Genomic DNA, 22,886 nt, shown 5'->3' with positions numbered 1-22,886 from the left:
AGCAACACCTCTTGCTTGAGGACCAGGAGGATTGTTCTGAAGAGCACAACATCCACCAAGGCAAAGACTTGCTTTTTGATTATCGAAGGGGCTCTTCAGTCCACCTGTCTGTCCAGAGACATAGCTGAATGTTTGCACCAGGTTTCTCATGGTCACTTTTCACAGTGGGTAACATGAAAACAGGGTTTTCAGAGGCAAAGAGGAACACAGTATGGGACTCATCTGGTCTAACTTCAGACATCAAATTGCACCTATTTACATTGGGAGTGGCTATCCCAGGCTCCTGTTTACATTCAGTGGGGAGATATAGGCACTTCCAGAGCTTATTTCGTGCATAAGGAAGATAACAATCTTCGTTAGTAATGCTGACTTCTCTCTGACTATAAAAGGCAGCTGGTAAATAACTATCCCTGTCCATGGCAGAGAGGTTGGAACTGGATGATCTCTAAAGACCCTTCCAAGTCATACCATTCTATGAATCTGTGGTTCTAGAACTCAAATGCAGACATTTTTACTTTGGTCAGATGAATCCCATGTCTACAGAGGAAAAGAAGGCTTCAGAGCCTCTGGATCCTGCTGATTTCAGTTGCAGTCATCCCATTGCTCCTTCATTGCTTTCAAACCCTGGCATTAATGGTTAGTCATCTAACCTTCTCTAACAATCCTTAGTAGTTACATTTTAGGGGCATAACACAATCCTGGTAGGATATAAACCGATTATCTAATTCATTTTTGAAGATGGGAATTACATTCTTTTGAAATTATAACCCAAGGCTTATTTATGATTAAATGAAACCTTTTTTCATTAATATTTCTTGCTACACTCCACTCAATTCCCTTCTGATTTGCCTTGCATCAACCATTTTAACTTGTACTTTCCTGGGAAAAGCAACTATTTGAAAATATAGCATTATGAGCAAGGGGAGGAGGCAATTTTGGGGTGTCTTTAATCTACAGACGTTGTAGCAATTTTGTATTTGTTTACCAAACAGAGCCCAAATACTTACTCAAGTTCATCTTCAGAATCATAACTAGTGCGTGTGTCATGAGAGTCTGCGACATCATTTGTTGACTGGTACAGCTTCAGACTGCTGCTCACAGAAGATGATGTCTCTTTCCTTTTCTTTTTACCAAAAAACTTTTTGAAGGATTTGAACTTTGATTTTTTCTTTCCTAAGTGAAGAAACATAAAGAAGATGCAACCAGCAGCATGTGCAAAGTTTTGAACAATAACATTTCTTTATAATTTTTTGCATAAGTGGATTTTTTCCTGGAAAATGTAACACGATCCACTGTTGCATTAATGTCTTTCAGGAGTGTACAGATAGTATGAAATTACTGTTATCTTGGAGAATGGATTACAATGTTTATGAGACATAAGAAATAACCAATGGTGTAGAATCATTCCTAATAGAGTTTTACTTGCCTCTTGAGGTAATTAAACTGAAGGAAAAAAATTTGTCTTAACTGCCTGGGATATGAAAAAGAAATTATTACTTGTAAACCCACTGCCTTTGTTCAGCAAGATAAATAGTGATGATAAGAGTAATGCTACCAAAACCAATTTAAATGTAGAAAAGGCATATATAGGTGAATGCACAGTGCTGAGAGGCTAATGCTGTTAAAATGTTGGGTTTATAATACATCAAGAATATTTTTAATGCTGATTACAAGATTCAATGGATCACAAAGTATTCATCTAGGAATTAAGCAATAACCTTGAAAAGCAATTCTAGTCTGCTCAGTGAGGAAAGACCTAAATTAGGATCAGTTGCAGCTCTGTGAAGGAAACTATTTCAAATTAAATCAGTGTTTTTCACAAGAATTCCAACAACTTGTGCCTGGCCTGTTTAAGTTGACATGACAGTACCGCGAAGCATCCCCGTCAGCATTTCATTCCCTCTTGGATCTTGTTGGGTAAAAAAGTTAGCTTGGTCACAAGATGCTATAAAAATCTTATTTCAAGCCTCTGAAAATGCTGGAAACATGTAACAGGTCTTGGGAAAAGATGAAGAGAAAGGCAGAATGCCTTCTCTAAACAAACAAGTTCACTTCTATGAGAGAGCTAAGGCATAGAAGCTCAAGAAGTCACAGCACTTTTCCTTCACCAGGGAAGGGAGAAATGATACCTGAATTGTCCTCTCCATCTCCTTCAGCCTCTCTCATCTTAGGGTCCATTGTCCTTGAGGAACTCATGTGGCAGTCACTAAAGGAGGAATAAAAACTGTTAGCTGTATCCACAAAATAACAGTACTTCACTATATATGTGTACACAGACATAAGGCAAGTTGCTAAAATATAAAGAATAGAATATTATGTGTATGCTTACATAATATATATCTCCATACATGTCTAAACATGTGTGTATATATATTATATATAAATATATATAATATATAAAAATATCCCATATGGTACTTATTAGGCTATAGAGAGGTAAAATAGATTATACAGACTATTTCCACTTTCAGAAGACAAAAGTACATGACAGTTTAGTCAACCAGCCCCTCCTGTCTCAAGACTGAATTTGGTGAATTCTTGAATGCTTCTAAAAATATGTACCAGGGGAGGTGGGCTTATTTGATTCTCCCTTTCTCAGCCCATTCAGGTCCAGAGACAAAATTACAGCATTTGAGCAAGTGTACAAGTAACAATAGTACAGTCCCATGTATTTTCCCCTTATTTATATCAAATTTGAAGTATTCTACAGATTGTGGTTTTTCTTCCTTCTAAAGAAACTTGGGGAAAGGTAGTGATTCTTTCCATTCCTTTCTTTTTGTATAGATAACAGAGTTAGGGAGAATAAGTAACAGAGATATACAAGTAAAAATCAAACAACTGATTTTCTTATTTTCTTATCTCTTCTTTACTTTTCAGAAGCAAAATATTACTTTGCTTATTAAGGTTCCTAAACTAAAAAATAATTGCAAAACTGCACATGTCCAAAGCCTGAAGACATTAGATCTGTAATTTAAATTATATTTCTGGTGCAGTAGTCTGTTTGTGTTCTCCTTTCTTCATCTGGAGAGCCATAATTTCATGGTCAAGGGAGAAGAAAGTCATGGATGCCATTGATTGGATAGTGAGTAAAATGCTCTGGAGTCACTCCTCGGGCTGTAACAGAGGCAGATGTTCATGCCACAACCTGCATGGGAGGGTGAATAGACTGTGGCTGTTTTGATCCACTGAAGTACCAGGAGACTTAAGAAATAAGGCTTGTAAGTCCAACAAGCCAGTGAAATGGAAATGAAACCTTTATTACTCAAATCTAAAACACAACAGCACATCACCTGAGCCATCTGCAGCCACCTGGGCTGGGCTACAGTGCAGGGCTGCAGGACAGCCACAGCAAAGGCACCTCTACTAGCTGGCAGTTCCAGGGCTGCTGCCCCAGCCAGACCCACAGCTTGGGTGTGAAACACCCCCTGCCACCACCCACCAGGTACCAAATCAGAATTAACACAAACATGAGGGTGAGCAACTTTTGATCAAGGGCACCTGCCCGAAGTATGGAGAATTAATAAGGCACTTACCCTAGAAAAAAACAAATGGATGAGGGTGGTGAGGGACTGGAACAGGTTCTCCAGAGAAGCTGTGGATACCCTACCCCTGGAAGTGTTCAAGGTCAGGCTGGATGGGGCTTTGAGCAACCCAGTCTAGCAGAAGGTATCTCTGCCTTGGCAGGGAGGTTGGAACTAGGTGTTCTTTAAGGTCCATTTCAACACAAACAATTCTGTGACCTAGGATACCTTTATTTTTAAAGTAAATGTCCACTGGGAGGTGACAGATAAATATGTATTGTGGGCTGTGTCATACCCAGTCAATTGTTAAACAGGGTGTCTCAAATTCTTGCTGTCACATTGCAGTGGCAATGGCAGGAATGTAAACCAGTATCTTTAAAGCTTCAGCTGTTATATGCATGCCCTGTAGCATCTATAAGGTACACACATCCAGAAGTGGGATTCTACAGTCTCTGTATAAATTGTGGATGACATAACTCACATCCCCATCTGTGGTTCATAGGCATCAGCCTGCTGCATTCAGCTGCACTCAGGTGAGGGTATATTATTTTTTATCCAAATGTTTGCATGCCATACTTCACTAGTTCTCAATAGCAAAGCCACTGGGAGATAAAGTCCCACACAGTGACAGTGTTTGTTGGAAACATGCAGGCAAGTATAAACATGTTCCCTCTGGCAAAATTCAATCAGATAGTATATTATACTCCTGACGAACCAGAACTATGTTCCTGTCTCAAACCTTGGCAGCCAAATTTCTAGAGAATAAAACCAATTTAAAAAAAGTTAGCTCCACCATAATGCATGCAAAGATTAGTGTGATTTATTTTGTGACATCTGAGGTCACAAAAAGTGTTTCCACTGGATGCTTCAAACATTGAGGGACACTAATATGTGACCAGGGGTGCAGCATAAATCTCCTCACTTAGAGGAAACAGAAGGACATCGAACCTTGAACAGGCTCTCTTCTTGCCAGTTGAGCATTTTGAAGCAAGATCCTCACTCCCTTTCTTTCCTCATGCAGCAATTCTTCAGGCCCACCACATTTTTGCTGTTTTCTAACAGGATTTAACAATGTGTGTCTTACCCAGAGGAAGGCAGCCCTCCACTACTGTGACTCTTGCAGGAGTACAGGGCTGGAGTCCGGGCTTGTGAGAAGGAAGGAAGTGCTTGGCCACTATCTGTGCATATGTATGTGGTCCTCATATTCCATCACCCCTGGAGTCCTGGGGATTGGGTTATGTGGGGAAATCGAATTCCTAGGTTAAGGGAAGATGCGGCTCAATGTGCATCACTATTTTATATTTGTTCTGGATATGACCCATCCTGGGCCAATGCTGGCCTGTTGCTGAAGGAGGTGTTCCATCCTCAAGAGCAAGATAAAACAATTTAAAAAAACATGTGGAGTTGACCTACTGGCAAGGAGAAGTTGAGCTGTCTGGCCTCACATTGATCCTGGTTGGGATTGTTATAATCAGAGAGAGATAACTCCCAAAGTGTGATTAGAGCTTGTGAGGAGACAAGTAAATTGAACTAAAGTACAGGAATGTAGACAGAGACCAGAGTAACATCCAATAACTACTACAAAAGATTGTAATGGGTACTGTTGAGCTACAGGGGAATGACTCCCCAGAATCTTAATAATATTTTTATTATTTATTATAATAAAATATAGTAGCAAGTGTATTTGTGGACCCAGATGCCTCTGATATCTGCAACTATTTTAAGGATCACATGTCAGAGTGACAAAGAGAAAATCAGAAAGATATTATATTACCTGGGGGTTCTAAATTTGTCCAATATGTAAATTATTTGTTACTTGCCAGAAAAACACACAAATTTTGGTTTAAAGATACTATTTTTCCATGTACTGCTTTATCCAGGGATTTCTTTGTTTAAGGACCTTCTTGAGAGATGCCCAACTCAGGTTGTAATGCTATTAATAAAAAGTACTTTTAAAATACGTTTACAGAGGAATCTGTCTTTCAGCTTATTGATTGAGCAGAAGCCTAATTGAACCCAGTTATTATGGTTGGCATGTGTAATTTCCATAACACCCAGGTCCCACCACTGCTGCCAGAGTCATCTCTAGACAGCTCAGTGTCACCTGGGGAAAAACCTGGCTGCTTTGCTGTGGGAGAGCTGCCCAAGAGACCTGGGCTGTGTTCAGGGAGGAAGGTTGTGCAGGTGAGATAACTCTGGAATGAGGTAGAAAACAACCCAAGGTGTGGGTCAGAGGCACCTGAGTGCTGGAGACACCAGGCACAAATACCAGTGGCCTCAGCATCCTGTGCAGGAGCCCAGAGACTCCTTTACCCTCAGAAAGGAAATGGTTATTGCAAATTATGGTAAATAAATCCTGTAAGTTTGGGTTGGGTAAGCAGTACTGGGTTTTCAGTGGGGTGACTGCAAGGCATTTAATAAAAACTGCCTCTCAATTCATCATGCCATTATAAGGATTTGGTTTTCAGTTCAAAAGACAAGTTTCCAGCCTGAACCCAGGGTTGGGCGTGACTGTCCCAGGCCAGTGGTGGCTGACACAGACGAGGACGTGAGAGCAGCCCTTGCAGCAGTCACTATGTTGTGCAAACATACACCATGACAAGGGCAGCGAGGTGCAGCCACCCGCCCCATACTGAGGATGCAGGGAGAGTTTTGTGCCTTCTGTTACCAAAGGGAGATTTGTTTGTTTGCATCAAGGGATGAATGGACACATGCTTCCTTAACTGAGAAGGGCACAGGGTATGGGGGAATCAGCAGGCAGCAGAGAAGACTGCAGGAACTCACAACCCTGCTCAAAACCCTGGTTTTGAGCAAACACTGAAGCTGACACTTAGCCACTTACTTGAGTACTTTGCCAACTGATTGCTTGCGTTGGAGCAATATCCCAAGACAGTGTGAAGCAATACTGGTCCTTGCTGAGCATCCAGCAGCTGCCAGAGATCCCTTTGTGATCCCTCTGCAAGCCAAGCACTGCCTGCCTTAGTGTCTCACCAAACCTAGCTGTAGGCAATCACATTCATTTCTACCTTAAAATTTACTGTGTTGTTTTTATTAACATAGGGGAAGCTGGGCTTCCTTTTAAATGCTTCCTTTGGTGAAAACACTGGTTTCCACCACCAGGAGATAATCCTATTTTTTTCCCAAATATATAAACTCAGAGAACCATACTATCTATATCTTCCCTTTTTTCTTTCAGTATAATGTATTTTAACGGTATCTTTAGGCAGATTTTCAAGCTTTCAAGCCTTTTCCTCAACACCTGCAACAAGCCCTCCAGTATTAATACATCATCATAGGAAAGATTTGATAAAACATGATACTTAAGAAGAGAAACAAAAAAATCCAGAGTTTACCCTTGATATGACTGTAACTGCTTGTCATTTCCCTGATGTAAACAGAGATTGCAGTTTTTGCTCTGGAGCCAAGGTTTTTCACCCTTTAAGCTTTGTTTAAAATCTATGATGGTCTACAAGCTTAAGAGCTGTGCAGAGAAATACTGACAAAATCGAGCAGCTTTGAATTTGGCACCCACTGGGATGGATGGCATTCATTGTGCATTTATGCTTGGATCTAGAGGCTCGGCTGCTGAGCTTTCTCATTTCCAGTTTTCCCAAGAATTTACTGAAGTCCATCACTTAATTAAATCATCCTGTGATCTGAAAACTCAGCAGGATTTTCACCCTAAATAAGCAAGCTGCACTGGTTCTCCCTTGTTAACAAGGGCAAGATTTACCACACCACTGGCAGTCACACTCTTTTCCTTTTTCTTTTTCCACATTGTATGTGTGGTTCTTTTCACGGTGGAATACTAGAGATACTTGGTTTATCAATTTATTATGAGTTTTTATAAGCCAAATATAATGTCTGATGACAAATTGCTAAATATTACCTGTTTATAACAGTATCTTTGCTATATTGGACTTTTCCCAGCAGAGCCTTTTTTTACTTTCCTTCATCCTTCCTAGGTCCTTTCTAGATAAGCTGAGATACAAGAAATACATCTGAGACTACGCCACTGTAGCGAATAGAGATGGAATATAGCAGCACAAGTTTTTATTTCCCTTTTTATCCCTTCCAAATGCCAGTACTCTCAAAAGTGTGTATCCAAAAACCAACAGCAATTTACACCTTTCATTTTTCTTTTGTATAAGAATATCCCTTTTCTAGTAGAAACACGAGGAGTTAAAAAATCTGAATTTGAGGGAAATTATTTCACATGAGACTAAGAGCTGCCCTTTTCTCAGAACATCAGAATATACACTTACATTCTCACTGGAATTACACAACCTTGAAGATTTGGGGGGGTGGGGAAAGAAGAAAGTAGAGCAGGGATTCTGGGGATATAAAGAAAACCCAAATACTCAGAGGTACTCCTCTAGCTCAGAAAGTAACCAACCCAAAACCATCCTAAGTGCCAGGAGCAAAGACTGAGGCAGCCTTTTCTCGTCCTCCCTCCCTCTGAGGACTCAGACCTGAAATGAAGGCACCATCCAGAGCCACATAGCCTCTTCTCCTATCACTTGGACTGCAGAAACGGGACAGGTCACAGTTTCGACAGGGAGCAAGCCCAGAGTGCCTGCCATGGTCCTCTGCTACCCCAGGCACATCAGCAGTGCTTTCACAACCCTGGAAGCACTCCAGCTCTCTGGCATGTGCATCAGCAAGGGCACCACCTGGACACTGCCCCAGGGTGTCATGGCTCAGCATAGCACAGGTTCAAAAGCATGTTGTGATCTCCTGCTCCCACACAAAGCTTTGTCTCTGCAGCCAGGGGAGATCTTGTGCTGAAAACATTGCGCAGGGTGTGGCAGAAGGAAGTGTAGGACAGCAGGCAGGTATTCACGCAGCCCAAGAAACTCTGCTGGTCATCACACCTCTCTGCTCAGACCTCCTGCTGCTAACAGAGATCATTGTCCCCTCCTTTCACACTCTCAAACAACTTTCAGTGCTCCCAACCGACAAGGCTTGAGCCTTGTTGCAGTGTGATGCAATTTCCTCTTTCAGCTATCCCAGTCCCTCCCAGGTGTGCCAATACCTTCTCCCTTCCCCTCCCCCTGCCCCTTGCTGGGTGATGTCCGTCAAGCTTAACATTCCAGCGAGGGCGTCGTGTGATTGGTGAAGTTCAAAAGATGCCCCTCAGCCCTGGGGTCATTGGCCTAGCCAAGTGTCATTTGTCCCCTGAGCCTTCCCCGCTTCCTACCTGGTGGGTGGCATACCTACCCCTTCACCTGCCCCTCCTCCCGAGCTTAAAAGGACACTGAGACCATGTGGTCGGTATTCTGTGGAGCTGTTACCAAGATTCAGAAGTTTACCTCAGTAGTACTCTGCTCACCTTTAGAAGCTGATAGGATTTGGTACAAGAGGTCACATGCCAACGAAAACTGTCCCACCACATAAATCTTTTCCCACAGATGTTACACTTACACGGTTTTCTGCGCATATGAATTTTCATATGGCCTACAAGATGGTGTTTCATTTTGAATTTCTTATCACAGACACCACACCCATAAGGTCGAAGACCACGGTGCATACTCATATGCCGATCTCTCTGACTTTTGTAAGTAAAGCTTTTTCCACACTGACAAAGATAGAGCTTATCGGCATGGGAGAATCCAGTGAGAGACTTTTCTTCTTTAATCCCAGCAGCCATATCAATGCTTTCACCATAGCCTGCTGCCATCATAAGATCCTGTCTGTAAGCTCTTAAATTCCCATCTGCCCTTTCACCGAAAAATTCTTCCATACATGAGCTAGTTCCCTCTTCCCCATCCTGACTGGTCATTCCAGTGCAAAGTCTATCATGTTCTGTTGAAGAATTACTGGGAAGGTACTCATGTTCTGTCAGCTGACACGACAGTTCATCTTTAGAGCTCTCTTCTTCATTTTCGCCGTCTCTTAGTTCCTGCACTTTGTGGAATTCTGTCTGTCCTCCAGAGCCAAGTTCAAAGGTTTCAATAAGGTCATTGTAGCTACTACTGCTTGGGTACTGATGGTCACTGCCATGATTCATCTTCTGACACAGAACTGTTGGGTTTCCCTCAAGCACTTCCATGCACTCATCCACTACGGGCCACATCTGAAGGAAACTTGCTGCTGTCAGATAACTAACAATTTCTGGCACAGGCATTACCAGCCGGCCTGTATAGGTAGATAGAAGAATGTTTTCAAATACTCTGGGATTCATCACATCAGGCAGGACTATTTGTCTCCTGTTTTTCAGGAGAACCTCATCACAGAAATAAGGTGAACTAGCTGCAAGAACAGTTTTATGAAAGGAGCTCGACCCAAACTCCATTTCTGACCTCGGCCGGTTCGTGCCTCATTCAGGCGACCTACCCCAGGGTCACCATATCAATGCTGGCTTTAGGTCCCACACAGCACACATCAGCCCAGAACCCCAGGCTCAAGCAGTCTGTCGGGCTCAGAGCCTAGCCAAAACTAAATCTCCCACAGTATGTCCAATTATAAAGTCATTTCCAAAGGGCAGCCATCATCTTGAACTTTTCTTTCTAAGATGAATCACTTGCAAGAGGAGGTCTAAAAAGCATAGTGAAGTGCTCCCCCTGAGCTAGCACAGCACATATGAGCCCAGGTATTAGGAGTGTCCACATGAGTGAGGAGCAGGTCTCTGGGAATCTCATTAGTCTGTATAAACACATCCAAAAAGCTCATAAAAAGGACAGGAGAATTTCATAACAACTAACACTATTTCCAAAGCCATACATTTTCCCGCTTCAGACCTCTCATTAGGCCAAAGGAGTTCCACTTTTCATTTTTTATTTGGCTTCCAATTTTTAAATCAAGGGAATAAATTCACCTGAGTGCATGCTTATATACACACAGCCATCCTAGCAGCTTTATCCAGAACGCCAGCATGGGGACTGAATGGTCATTCTGCCTTTCTACAATATGTCAGCACTTCCACAGTATATATTCTAGCTGTGTCCTCATCATTTGTGAATTATTAAAAATAATTTAACTCAGAGAAGACGTTTTCTGAGAAAAGAAGACATTTTCTGCACTGGTTTTTACTACCAAGTCTAAATAAAATATCAAAAATAAACTTCATGCCAAACCAGGAAAAAAAACACCCTTTCATTTTTTGTATACAATTTTGCCTTTTGTTTTCAAAATTTGGCAGACAATCATTTCCTTCCATTTTGTTCAAATGGTGTGTGTCAGTAAACAAAAAGTAATGCTTTGCTAAGTCTATGACTTCTTCTTGTGTTCTTTGCTGTTAGCACTTTACACTGATGTCCATGAGAACACCAACAAAAATGTGGTATTTGCACAAATGGTTGGCTGTCTAAATGGTAGTTTGCTATCCATTTTCATCTGTCTCTCACTGAAGCTGGTACACTTTACCCATCTTTTCTTATCTGCATTATTGGCTAATAAAAGGCTTTGTTTCCTTGCTTGCGGCTAACATTTATCTCCAGCTAATGCAATGTGTGCAGTGTGCTCTTACGTTAAAAGACAATTTGCATATTGCACGAGCACATTGTGTGGTGGGAGCCTACGAGCCACTCCTTGTGCTCAGAGCAAGGCTGGCTCAAGTGTCTTTGCTGCCAGCATCCTCTCCATGGCTGCATGAGTCCTAGGCCAGCATCCAGGTGACAACACACATCCTGAACATAAGTCAATGTCCTTCTCTTTTAAAACTCTGCCAGTTCAGGATCCTCTAATCCTCCTCCCACTCACTGTCATAATGAATAGAGCTGGCTGTGAGTGATTTGCCTTTTCTCTCAGAAATAACTAATAAAAGTCAGTTGCACCAGCACATATCTCTTCCAATGCTGTTCTTTGCAACAGAGTTTGCTCAGCACAGGTGGAGGTGGAAGAATACCAAGCTGTGGCACAAGGAGCAGCAATGTGTAACTATAGGCACACTGCTGCCCCTTTGCATCAGCCCTTGCCTTTGCAGTTCTTGCATTTATCCCTCAAATTCCTGTTGCATACGATGTAAACTTTCCTGTAATCACTGAGAAGAGACATGACATCAAGGGATGTCATGTAATAAAACACTTGCTAGAAGGAAGACTGGACAGGGGAGATAGGACAGAGTTTGCTGCATGGGCTTCAAGCCTGAGCCTTTGTGCAAACAGCAAGACCTGCCATGAACCACAGGTGAGATTTTAGGGGCTACAACAGAGAACTCTTCCCAGTCCTTGAAGGGTTTTCTGGGCATTCAGTTGTTTTCAGTCTTCCACTGCTGTTGGGCAGTGTGTATTTTCCTTTGCCTAACCAGTCCAAATTACCCTCTGATGCATCTGCCCCTGCTATCCCAAAGGCTGTGCAGATTCTCATCAGATCCTCATCAGCCCTTCTGCCATGCCCCTGCCAAGGGCACATTCCTTTCTCTATTACAAGCACAGTACATTTCCAAGGGATGGGAGGGAGAGGTAAAAACCTTCATTTTCTACCTTTTTTTTCCCTCCCAAGAATTAATAGTCCGTCCTTCTCTCAGCATTTTTGAGAGAGCTGAGAAACACTTCATAAAATAAACTTTCCTCCCGAGCAGTTTGTGAGGAATGAGATTTTTATTTTTTAATACAGTGCATTGCAGCAGAACACACAAAAAAAGTAGCCAGAAGGCCTTACTAGGACTGCCCAGTCTGCTGTCCTGGATAGTGCAGGGAATAAGGTGTTCCAGAAGGGTGAAGGGAACTTCCTTCCCTTATAGAACCCAGTAACTTGAGGGTATAAACCTTCACAAGCCCACACTTGTTCATGGGAAAAGCCTTAGTTTGACTTGCATGCTTTCTTTAAACAAACCAAAAACCCCAACAAACCAAAACCAAAGCAAAGCAACCATATAAAAGAATTACAGGAAGGGGGGCGGGGGGAGGAGTCTGCATGGGCAAAAGAATAAAGCAAACTCATGTGAAATGTCTTATTCCTATGCATTAATCCTTCTTTCTTGTTTTCAGTCTTTTCGGTTTTGTGATTTAATAGAGGGGCCAGGAGATTTATTCCACCAACATGGAAGGCATGATTATAAATAGAACTGTTAAAGTAAAAAAGCCACATTGGATCTCCTTCTTCCTCAGCATTTAGGGATAATAAAGGCAATAGCTGTTCTATGCAAAGACACCAGATCTCCCCTAGCTAGCTGCCTACCAGAGATCCTCTGCTATATTTATGAGCACAAGCAGCTCAGTATACTACCAGACTTTTAGGTCTGTACCAGCCATTTTTACTGGTAGAAGCACAATCTATATTTTTAACTTAAATAATACTGAGTGTTCACATAGAATATTTTGCTAATAATGTTCTGAAGAAGGTCATACTTTTTTACAATAGTAGGCTAACAACACTCAGAGTCAAGTGTCAGTGAAGTATTAAAAATTCACTGTGCCTTTCCTTGAAAAGCAAAAGGGAAAATAAAGTAAAAGGCCTTTCTTTAGTTAGAACAAAATTACATTTGATTCTACATATTGCAATTGCAATTACTGTTGAACTCAGCGATGGGAACATTCCTGAAGCTATTTCACAAAAATAATTATACCAGGTCTTTTGGTATTCAGAATGAGTAGAAATACCAACAGTGTTATAAGGTCTCAGCGCTTTTAAATTCATGGAAATATAACAGGGCTTTCATTGATGCTTGTTTTTTTGGAACCATGAATACAATAAATTGTCTATTCACCTGCACACACACACACACACTTGCTTTGTGGTGAAGGAAGAGTAAGTCTCCCCTGTAAGCACAGCAAGCCCTGAACCATGGCTCACTGACACCTGCTGCCCCATCAATTAGCCTAATGTAAGGATGTTCTTGTACAGTGCAGAGGTTAATGGGAGTTTAAGATGCAGAAAGTGTTTAGCAGTACCTGGAATGAGATCCTTGTTCAGCTTTATCTGCTATTCTGAAGGAGACTCAGTGGGCCAAGTTAACCAGACAACATCTAGAGCTGAATTTGGCCCAAATTTCACAGCTCCATAATGTGTGGTATAGTCAACAGCATAATTTCAACAGTTTTATGAAGTTTCTTTAAAAGTTAATGACAAATCTTTTAAAATGTTGGGTTCAACTGAATACAGAATATAGTTATATCCTATGCCTACTTCCAAATATTTTGCCATTAGTACGATGAAAATTAGGCAAACTTAAGTAAGAAGGAAAGTGAATGAAATAAAGAGGCTGAGCTGGGCTTTACTAGCTTCCTTGGGAATTCCTATGCTGGAAGGATAAAAGAATTATTGAAATCACCATGTGCAGAATAGTCTTAATGCTGGACATTTAAAATAGAGAGGGAAAAAAAGAGAAAGTTGGAAAATGCAAAGAGAACGAAGTAGATATTTCTAGGAGAAGCCTGAGTCCTTCCAGGCAGAGATACACCAGCCTACCAGCTGAGACTAGGCAGAACATAAGCAGGCTGATTTCAGGACCTGCTCATGAAAGGTGCCATCAGGGGCTCTCAATCCCCAGCTCTACCTCATTCCAGCCCAGCCCAGCTAACCTGGAGTCCCCTCGGATGCAGGGATAACAAGAAGCCATGTCTCCAGCACAAGGACCAGGGCACACTCCTGGGTCATCCTAGCACGGAGGAGCAGCAAGAATGGAGTGAGATCCAGCTGAAGGTGGGGAAGGGGAGCATCATGCCCTGCATTCTCTCTGTAGATTGCAGACTCTGGGGCAGTTTCCTCCCCAGCATCCACACAGTCCGTCCAAGAAGTACAGCCACTGTCAGCACAGTCACAATCCTCTGAAATTTCCCCAGGCAACAGCATTCACATATTTCAGCAATAACTGCTACCTTGTAAACACATTCCACATTCCTGTTGCATTAAACCCCACAGGTCAAATGCAAAGCTGAACAGCCTCTTGTTTAACTGTTGTACGAGGCTTGCTCTGAGGTAGTACATGTGGCATGCTTTCCTTTGAAAAGGACCTTATTTAGCCTCTTTTGACCCCTCCTAATTTAGGCCCTCTCAGCCTTCAAATTATAATTATTTTCTTGAGCCCTGATGGGAGACAGATGAGCCACGGGCTCCTTTATCTTTCCTCCGCACCAGTAACATTCAGATCACTTTTAGAAGGAAGAGCATGAGATTTTTAACACAAGGTTACCGTAATACATTACTTCCTCAGAGGTTTCAGGTAGGAGTCCAGTTAAGCTGGACTTCATAATCCAAATAATTTCCTACACAAAAAGACTGGAAGGTTCCTTTCTGTGCCACAATAAACATCATGGCTGAGTCTTTTCATCTTTGTTTGGAACCCTTCTCCACAGTCTATAAGAAAAACAATCAGGATTTCACCAATGTAAGAGCCATAATTATTTGTCATTTCCTCCCTTCATGACATGAACTTGCAAACTTTTCATACTTACTATCTATTCAGGACATAATTGTTCTTTATATTTGAAAGAGAGGAAATGTTTTTCTGTAGCTCTTATCTCATTTACTTGCAGGTCCATGCTCCAAACCACACTGTGCTCCAAAGCAAAGATATGAGCAAATGGAAATAACTGCCACTAGCTCAGATTCTTGTTTTCTCGTTCACTCCTTCCCTGCAGCAATAATCTCAGCAAATATAACCTCTGGCGAGCCATTCTGTATGTATCACCTCCAGCTGCTGCTTCAGACTTGCAGACTTTTGAAAGTCAAAACCCTGAATGCAGCCTAATAGTTTTTACTGCCACCTTGTCAGAAATCCAGACGCAAGTCTCTAGTGTGCCACCTGCACAAGCCCACTCATTCCCTTGGACTGGGAAGTAGAAAGTGTAGCAGAGAATCACAGAATTGTTAGGGTTGGAAGGGAGCCCTGGAGATCATCTGGCCCAAGCCCCCTGCCAAGGTAGGGTCACCTGGAGCAGGTGACATAGGAACATGTCCACGTGGGTTTTTGAATGTCTCCAGAGAGAGAAATTCCATCGCCTCCCTGGGCAACCTGTTCCACTGTACTGTCATCCTCATACATAAAGATGTTCTTCATGCTGAGGTAAAACTTCTTGTGTTTTAGTTTATAGCCTTTGCTCTCATCCTGTCACTGGGCACCACTGGAAAGAGTCTGGCACCATCCTCCTGACACCTGCCATTCAGATATTTATATCCATTAATAAGATCCCCTCTCAGTCTTCTCTAGACTAAAGAGGTCCAGCTCCTGCAGCCTCTCCTCACAAGAGAGGTTACATGCTTCTCCTGATGTTTTTCAAGCTGTTACTCCCAGAGCAGGGACCAGAGCAAGCCTGTCATGCAGAAGTGATGCTCAGCTCCAGGCCTGTGCCTACATCCAGCTCAGCTGGAGCCAATGGCATAGACTGATGTGCCCTCTCTGGCCTAGGGCCCAGATCCCCCTGGCACCTTGTGGGGTAGTGGAACACAGGAGGCAAAGGGAACTTGATCATGCTCCCCAGGTCTCCACTGGACGGGGTTCCATGGATGGATGGGGAATACACTGTGAGAAATGTCTCCCTTTTCCCACTTGCCCCCAGCCTCTTCTCCTTTCTGCCACTGGGACAGAAGCTCTTTCCATCCCCCTCTGACATGATAAGCACCTTCCTTGTTAAACTCCTCACTGCTTAAGATCTCTGTCAGAAATCTCTTGTGTGCACACTTGCCTCTGGCAGCATCTCCCTCTCAGCAATGGAGAGAGGAAGACATTTCAGGAGTGATTAAGTGTAAATCACTTCACCTGAAAGAGACGCTCCTCTGCAGAGGAGATCTCTTCCTTTCTGGCCCTTCTAAACCTAATTTTCAGGTTCCTGTGTAGCCTTTGGGGCTTACTTGGCAAGGGGGATAGGATGGTGGGGACAGAAATGTAAAGCCATTTGGAGACATCCCACTTATCCCCAGGCTCCCTTCTTTGAATGTACCACAAATGTTTTACTTCAATTCTCAAAAGCCCAATGAGATGCAGGTTATTAATTCATGACTATGACAAGATTATTATGGTTAATTTAACATGTGCAGGCACTTAAGTAACTACTGTTGGGAAATATTTGTCATTAATTCAAAAATTTCCTGCCTGTAATTTGGCAAATATAAATGCAAGTGTGCAGCAGAAATCCAGCATGACATAAAGAGCACTCATCTGCCATCACCTTTACATGTGACATGTACAATGCTTGATCTCTGCCTTATTTAAATAAGCACAACAAAATGTACTGCAGCATTCATAAATTAAATGCCATTGATATTCATATGCTAGAAAGAGCCTAGATGTAGGAAGAGAGACAGAGAAGCAGACAATATCCCCATGGGCAGCAAAAGGGACACCATTGGGAGAGAGGGTGGCAGAGCAGTATTCCTAATCAAAGCTCAAAAAGCAAAGCTGTGCTTTAAAAACCCTACTTGTGTGGGCTTTTCTCCCACCTCCTGTGGGTCTGCAATAATTCCTACCAAGGCAGGTGGTGCAGAGTGAAACCACCAAAGTGGTTTCAGTCAGGAACAACTTGTCTCTCAGGCATGGCACAGACCTCCAGGGTCACCCCATCACTCCCAGGGAGGGAACTCCCTGCCTCAAACTGCTGTGTTTTGCTTGCTTTCCCAGGGAGGTAGGTGAAAATTCCATGTGTATGGAGCTAGTTACAGAAAAAAATCAGAAACTCAAGTCCAAAATAATCAGTCTCACGGCATCTTAGAAGGGTCCCAGCACTTCTTGGCCTTTTGCTGGTCCCTTGGGCATGTCCAAAGTCAGATGAGTCATTTTGCTCACAAAGGCTGTTTAGCTCTGTGGTTTTGCAAGACCTATCACTATCAGATGCATCCCACCTATCAGGTCCTTCTCACTGCAGGAGCTCCATGCATTGCCTGGACTTTTTCAGTTCTGTCATGTGGTGAAAACTCCTTAAGAAAATCCTGAGGAACGTTTTGATACATTTATATCTTCGAGCTTCATATAGGTGTTTCATAATAAAACTTGGGAACATACTATCAGAGCGAATTTCCTGAGCATTCAGTGCAAGCAAACACTCAATATAAGCCCTCCACAGGCTGATTAAAGTCTTATTTTGAAAACTATTCAAATTCAAATGCTATTCCAGAACTTGGTAACTCTGATGGTTAGAAAATCCCAGACTAAATGACCAGTGTATACCTGTTTGCTTTTGTGCTAATGTAATACTTTCCTTGAAGGAGCCTTTTTCTTTTGCCACAGGTATTTAGAGAAGATGTCCATCTCCTCTTTCAGCCTTCATCTGCAAAGCCAAATAAGTCATGGCATCCTCATTTCCTCACAGAGAGAAGCTCTCTATTATCCTGACATTTTACTAACTCTTCCCTGCACCTGCCCTACTCCAAGCTCACCTCTTCCGGCAGCCAGATGCCCAGACACTGGGTCCCAGGCAGCCTCTATAGCTAAATGACACAAAGATAACTCTTGGGTTTAAGCTTCTCAGCTCCTAATTAGGCTTGCACATGTTGACAGACAAATAGAGAGAAAACATTCACCTGCCTCCTTTTGACTACTGAAGAGTCCAAGTACATGTTTGAGCTATTTACTGTCAAAAAAATACTGTTCATGCAAGGCTAGTCTTGCAATAACCTTTCCAGACTTGGCTCTTTCCTAGGTCCAACCACCCAGATGCTGCTGCTGACTGCCAATACAAGCCTACAGGACCCATTCCAGCTTCTTTTCAAACCCTGAAGTGCCAGCATACGCTCCCTTGGCTGAATTTGCAAGGGCCCAGCCATCTGTGAATCTACAGAGTGTCTCTGGTGTAGATAAAATGGGAAAATATTTAGCCTTTTACATGCAGTTGGCAAATATACTAGCTCAAGCCTGAAGAAATTCTGATCCTCTTTGCTTAGGGGCCTCCTTTTTTTAAACATTTTAAAAATATTTGTCAGTCACAGCAATGGGTAGGGAATGAGATATCTAGCAGAGCTCCTAGCTCTGCCAGAAGAGCACTACTAAGAGGATGCTACCCGGCTTTGCGAACAGAGAAAAGATCAGGAGCTGCTGGGTGACTTAATCTCTTGTGTCCCACACTGTGCTCTGAGGGTGCTATTTTACTGAGAGCTGGATCAAAGCTACTGAAGAAGTTTCTGCTGTTAACTGCCTCCTGAAAGTTGTTGACCTAGAGACCAGAACAATTAAATGAAATGTGAAGCACCTCCTCAAACAGATATTTTTCCTACTCTGTCCTACATCCCCTAATCAGACAGTAGTATGAAGTTACACACTTGGGAGAGCTTTTTGTAATAAAGGACATGGTGAACTGCATGAAGATACTGACCTGGTATATATTTTTTCACTCTTGTAATGTGGACACACACCCTGCGAGTCCTAGGAGTGAATGTATGAGCACTCCCAGAAGTATGATAGAGACAAAAAGTCTGGGATACCAAATTGGACATGCACACCTAAAAAGCAGCTGCTGTATCAGGTATGCAACGTGAGACTCTGGGAATTGTTTTTCTGAATACTAAATGTGGAAAATATCAATTGAAGCTGCACTTAGTCTCTCTGAAGAAATCAGCTTCTGAACACCTTAGAGTCAGCACTCAAATTAAAACAGCACCATATTAGAAATAATGAAAATATATTGCTTAAAAATAATCTGATCTTTTATGTCCCTATTCAGAATCCACCACTACAACCTTCTGTGCAAAAACCATATAAACATACTTGCAGTGCACCTGCCCCAGAGATGTGCAGCCAGTTCTTTGGCTGATGTCACTTGGCATGCCTTTGCTCAAGTCAATTTGAGCTGTATCAATTCATATTTCTGAAGACATGGAATATGCTGCTTACAGACTTCTGAAAAAGGCAAGTTAAACAGCTTGTATGTACCTGGAAACATTAATTTCCATGTTTTTCAAAATATAAAAACTGTATTTTCTCTGAAGAGTGGTCCTTCAGAAAACTCTCATGCCAGCCCTGTACCAGCAACAGATATGAACATACTCTGGTTTGATTCCCACCATCTCTACCATTTGTGAGAAGAGAAGCTACAATACAAGGGAGACTTTTTTTTGTTTGTAAGTATTTTTCTTAGAACAGCACATCACTCTAATTTTTACATTTGACAAAGGGTTTCTGCTTGTAATCTATCACAGGGGGAAAAAATTCCATTGTGTTTCTAACCAGAGGCAATGATTGCTGGCCTCTGCAAACAATACACAGCCAGAGGGACTTGCTGCTTTCTATTTTGCAAATATGCTACCAGCAGTGAGTTGCAGTGAGAGCATGGCAACCAATAACTCTTGATCACTTAAAGATTTTTCATTAGCCAGTTCTACAATAAATTAACCAGAAAAGTTTAAAGGTTGCTTTCAGCAATTTATATATAAACACACACCACAAAGAACAAGGGAAGACAGTTCATCTTTCTACTTAACTTTTTTACTTACCATCCAATGAAACTTTAATAAGTACAAAGGCAGGTCAATAGTCCCAGAACTGAATGTTGTGCACCTGTGTAACCAAGAAACACGTTTCACCTGGAGGAAAACAACCCTTCAAGTACCTCAGACAAAAACTTTCTTCAGCTGCTTACCTGCGTAGGTTCCTGTTTGTCAGATTCAACACACCACAAAAGGCTACTGGTGTTTCAGAAGGGATCTGTCACCTTGCCAGACATTTAAGTGGTAGCAAAACCAGCAGAGGCACTTTCAAGTTTGTGCAGAGAATTCTGAAAGTCTCAATTCTGTTTGACTTGGGCAGCACATCCTACACCTCATCAGATAGCCAGCATGGGGCTACCCTGCCTTCCCAGAGCATGAGTTATGAGCACTGCCCTGATCCTTCCCCAAGTGATCCCTGGATCTAACGCGGAAGGAGTCGGTCAGAGGAAAAAGCACCAGTATCCCCCAGTTGCTAGGTAACAAGCAGGGAGATCCTGACCTGAATTCTTAGCAGAGGCTGATGTTACTCAGGAAGCTTAGCTGGGTCCTTCCTGGAAAGGGAGGGCCATGCCAAAAGTTACTCCTGGCTTTGTAAAGGCCACTGCATAGCACCCAGGACAAAGGGACAGCTGCTGAGATATTTTTATGATAAAAAGGTACCTGTTGTGAAAATAGGATGCACACACACAAAAATGGAGGGTGACATTTTCTGCTCTTCATGTCAATGAAACCAGAAAGTTTTTAACCTTAAAATAAGATCTGCTTCAAATCTGGTCATTAAATAAAGCAGAAGAAACCACCCACCATGTGCACAGCCTCAACATTAACAAATGCAATGAGAGAATATTAAGCATATGAAAACAAAAAAAAAGTTATCCCATACACGACACTATGAAAAATAATCTAAAGCCAAACTCAACATAGAAAACTGAAAGGCAGCAAATCGGGGAAGTTTATGATGACACAAGAACTCTGCATTTTCTGGCCATGTAAGTATTTTAAGTTATTGCCATGCCATTGTATTAATTACTATATTTAGCTTGTGAATTCCTCAGAACGTTTTTTCTAAAAGATGAAAAGTAAGTGCTGAGCCAGACCTGAAGAGCTATAGTACCTCTGAGTCCTTGGATGGGGCATACCTGGCCCTATCATCCTGCATAGCAAAAGGAAGTAATGCCTCCTCATATGCAGCATAACACAAATGTCAAAGATCCAATTATCTGGAAAAGATGCCTGTTTGCTTTCTACTGGCTCCAAGGAACTTCTTGGCAAAAATGGCATGAAAGCAGTGCTGTGCACACCACATGTGGCAAGGCTCCCACAGGCTGGAGGGGCCCATGAGGCTGAGAGGGCTGAGGGGTATCGGTGCAGAAACAAGTCCTTTCATTCCAGCCAGCTGCTTCTCCATCACATCTAAGCACATTCTCACACGTGAGCAACTCCCTCATTGCTCAAGTAGATTCTGCCAGTCCCAGACAGGATTATCTGTGAGGATATTCAGCTCATACTCCAGCTCAGCCAGGGCAGTAGCTTCCATATCTCTGCAAGAGTTTGCAGCGGGTGTACCTACTTCTGTTTGCAATGCATGTCCCTACCATCCAACCACCACTCAGGCAACTGCTCTCCTAAAGAAGGGTCTTAGGGACAGGAGAACTGGCCTGTGATGTCTAGAGAAGTCCTGCTATGACCTTAGAAGGAATTACTCCACAATAGCCTTCTAGGTGGTAGAAGGGAAGGGCACACAAGTGTCATGGCAGAACGCCAGCCCCGCTCAGCTGTGCCATGGCACACCTAATGCTCACTCCTCATGCATGCAGTGTATCCCCAAAAAGGCTCTCCTTCACTGTAGCCAGCTCCAGTGGCCTGATAAATCTGTGTTCAGCACAGGCCTGAGGTCAGGAAGCAGTCTTTTAGCTATGCTTCAGATCTCTACCTCCCCATAAACGTCTCTATTTATCCAGGGAATCAGTTTATCCCTGCAGCAAATATAACTGCCCAAAACTAGATGAGTATTATGGTGCTTCAAGCTCTGATCAGGAGCTGAAGCTCATCATATTGATAGGTAAATTATAGTTCTTTCATTCATTTTCCTTTCTCATTTTATTGCAGAAACATGAAGAGGTCAGAGTTAAGTCCTATCCCATAAGAACTTAAATTTCCAGACATAATAGTTATGAATGCCACAGTCTGAATTCAGCATGGTCAAATTAGTCTAGGTTTTAAATAGACTCAAAAAATTAAAATCCCTGTAGATAAACAATACGCATTTGGAGGAAACATACTGCAAATTTAAGATATTAAATATATACTCATCTGCTGCTAAACAAAACCTGATCATATAACAACACAGCACAAATCAGAAATCACAGCTTTGTGCAGTGCAACTGATTTTTAAGCAGTGCAGATACTCTGAAACAATCTTCTGATGAAAGGCCATCTTACAGACACCATCACCAGGAGGCAAAGGAGTGCAGAGAATCTACTCATAGAAATATTTGTGGTTTTGATAGTTCTAGACTAATTTTTTACTATCGATTCAGCTTTTGCAAACCAAGTGAAGTGCATGGCACCTCAGTGCATTTTTTCCTACAGATTCTTCCAAATGGTTTTAATGTTCAGCCATGCAACAAGCTGCATTAAATAGCAGATATTAGAGAAAACAGAGAAAGCTTGGCAAGATCAAAGGTGTGGCAAATATAACCTTTTACTAGTGAGATCCTTAATAGAGGCAAAGAGAAATAAAAAGACACAAGTGTGGTCGATTTGAGAAGAAATGGAGAACTGCTGAGCCTAAGAGAGAAGAAGAAGAAAATCATTTCAGAATTCATGCAAAAGTTAGAAAAAATATGTAGACAGAAACAATGCTGTTGGAAATGCTGATTCCATGGAAAGCACAAATTGGACACCTCCCCTCTCTTCTAACATTTTCTCCAGTCATGCCTTGAACAGCAGGAACAGGTAGGTAGTAAAACGGATTTAAGTGGGGTAGAGAAAATTCACTCCATAGTGTTAAAAATAACCTGTCACATCTTCCTATTGTCTAAACTGGCATAGCTCCACCAGTTTCAT

At 42.2% G+C, this 22,886-nt stretch overlaps 1 protein-coding gene across 3 annotated transcripts in view; it reads right to left on the bottom strand.

Annotated features, from left to right (window-relative positions):
• Nucleotides 1-20,190, bottom strand: part of KIAA1211L (KIAA1211 like) — a 42,940-nt gene extending 22,750 nt beyond the window's left edge. For 2 of the 3 annotated variants that reach the window (XM_005420006.3, XM_031056195.1), the window contains exons 1-3: nt 13,985-14,087; nt 2,130-2,206; nt 1,008-1,173 (exon numbers count right to left, since the gene is read on the bottom strand). In XM_005420006.3, coding sequence (XP_005420063.2) covers nt 1,008-1,173; nt 2,130-2,206; nt 13,985-14,022 — 281 coding nt within the window. In that variant the 5' untranslated portion in view covers nt 14,023-14,087. Of the gene's footprint in view, nt 1-1,007; nt 1,174-2,129; nt 2,207-13,984; nt 14,088-19,823; nt 19,888-19,969 lie in introns of those variants that run through there. The other variant, XM_031056194.1, reaches the window with a different exon arrangement.
• Nucleotides 20,191-22,886: the final 2,696 nt, after the last annotated feature.

This window comes from Geospiza fortis, unplaced genomic scaffold, assembly GCF_000277835.1.
Source record: "Geospiza fortis unplaced genomic scaffold, GeoFor_1.0 scaffold192, whole genome shotgun sequence".
In the NCBI taxonomy this organism is placed as follows: domain Eukaryota; kingdom Metazoa; phylum Chordata; class Aves; order Passeriformes; family Thraupidae; genus Geospiza; species Geospiza fortis.
This window is presented reverse-complemented; position numbering and strand designations above follow the sequence as displayed.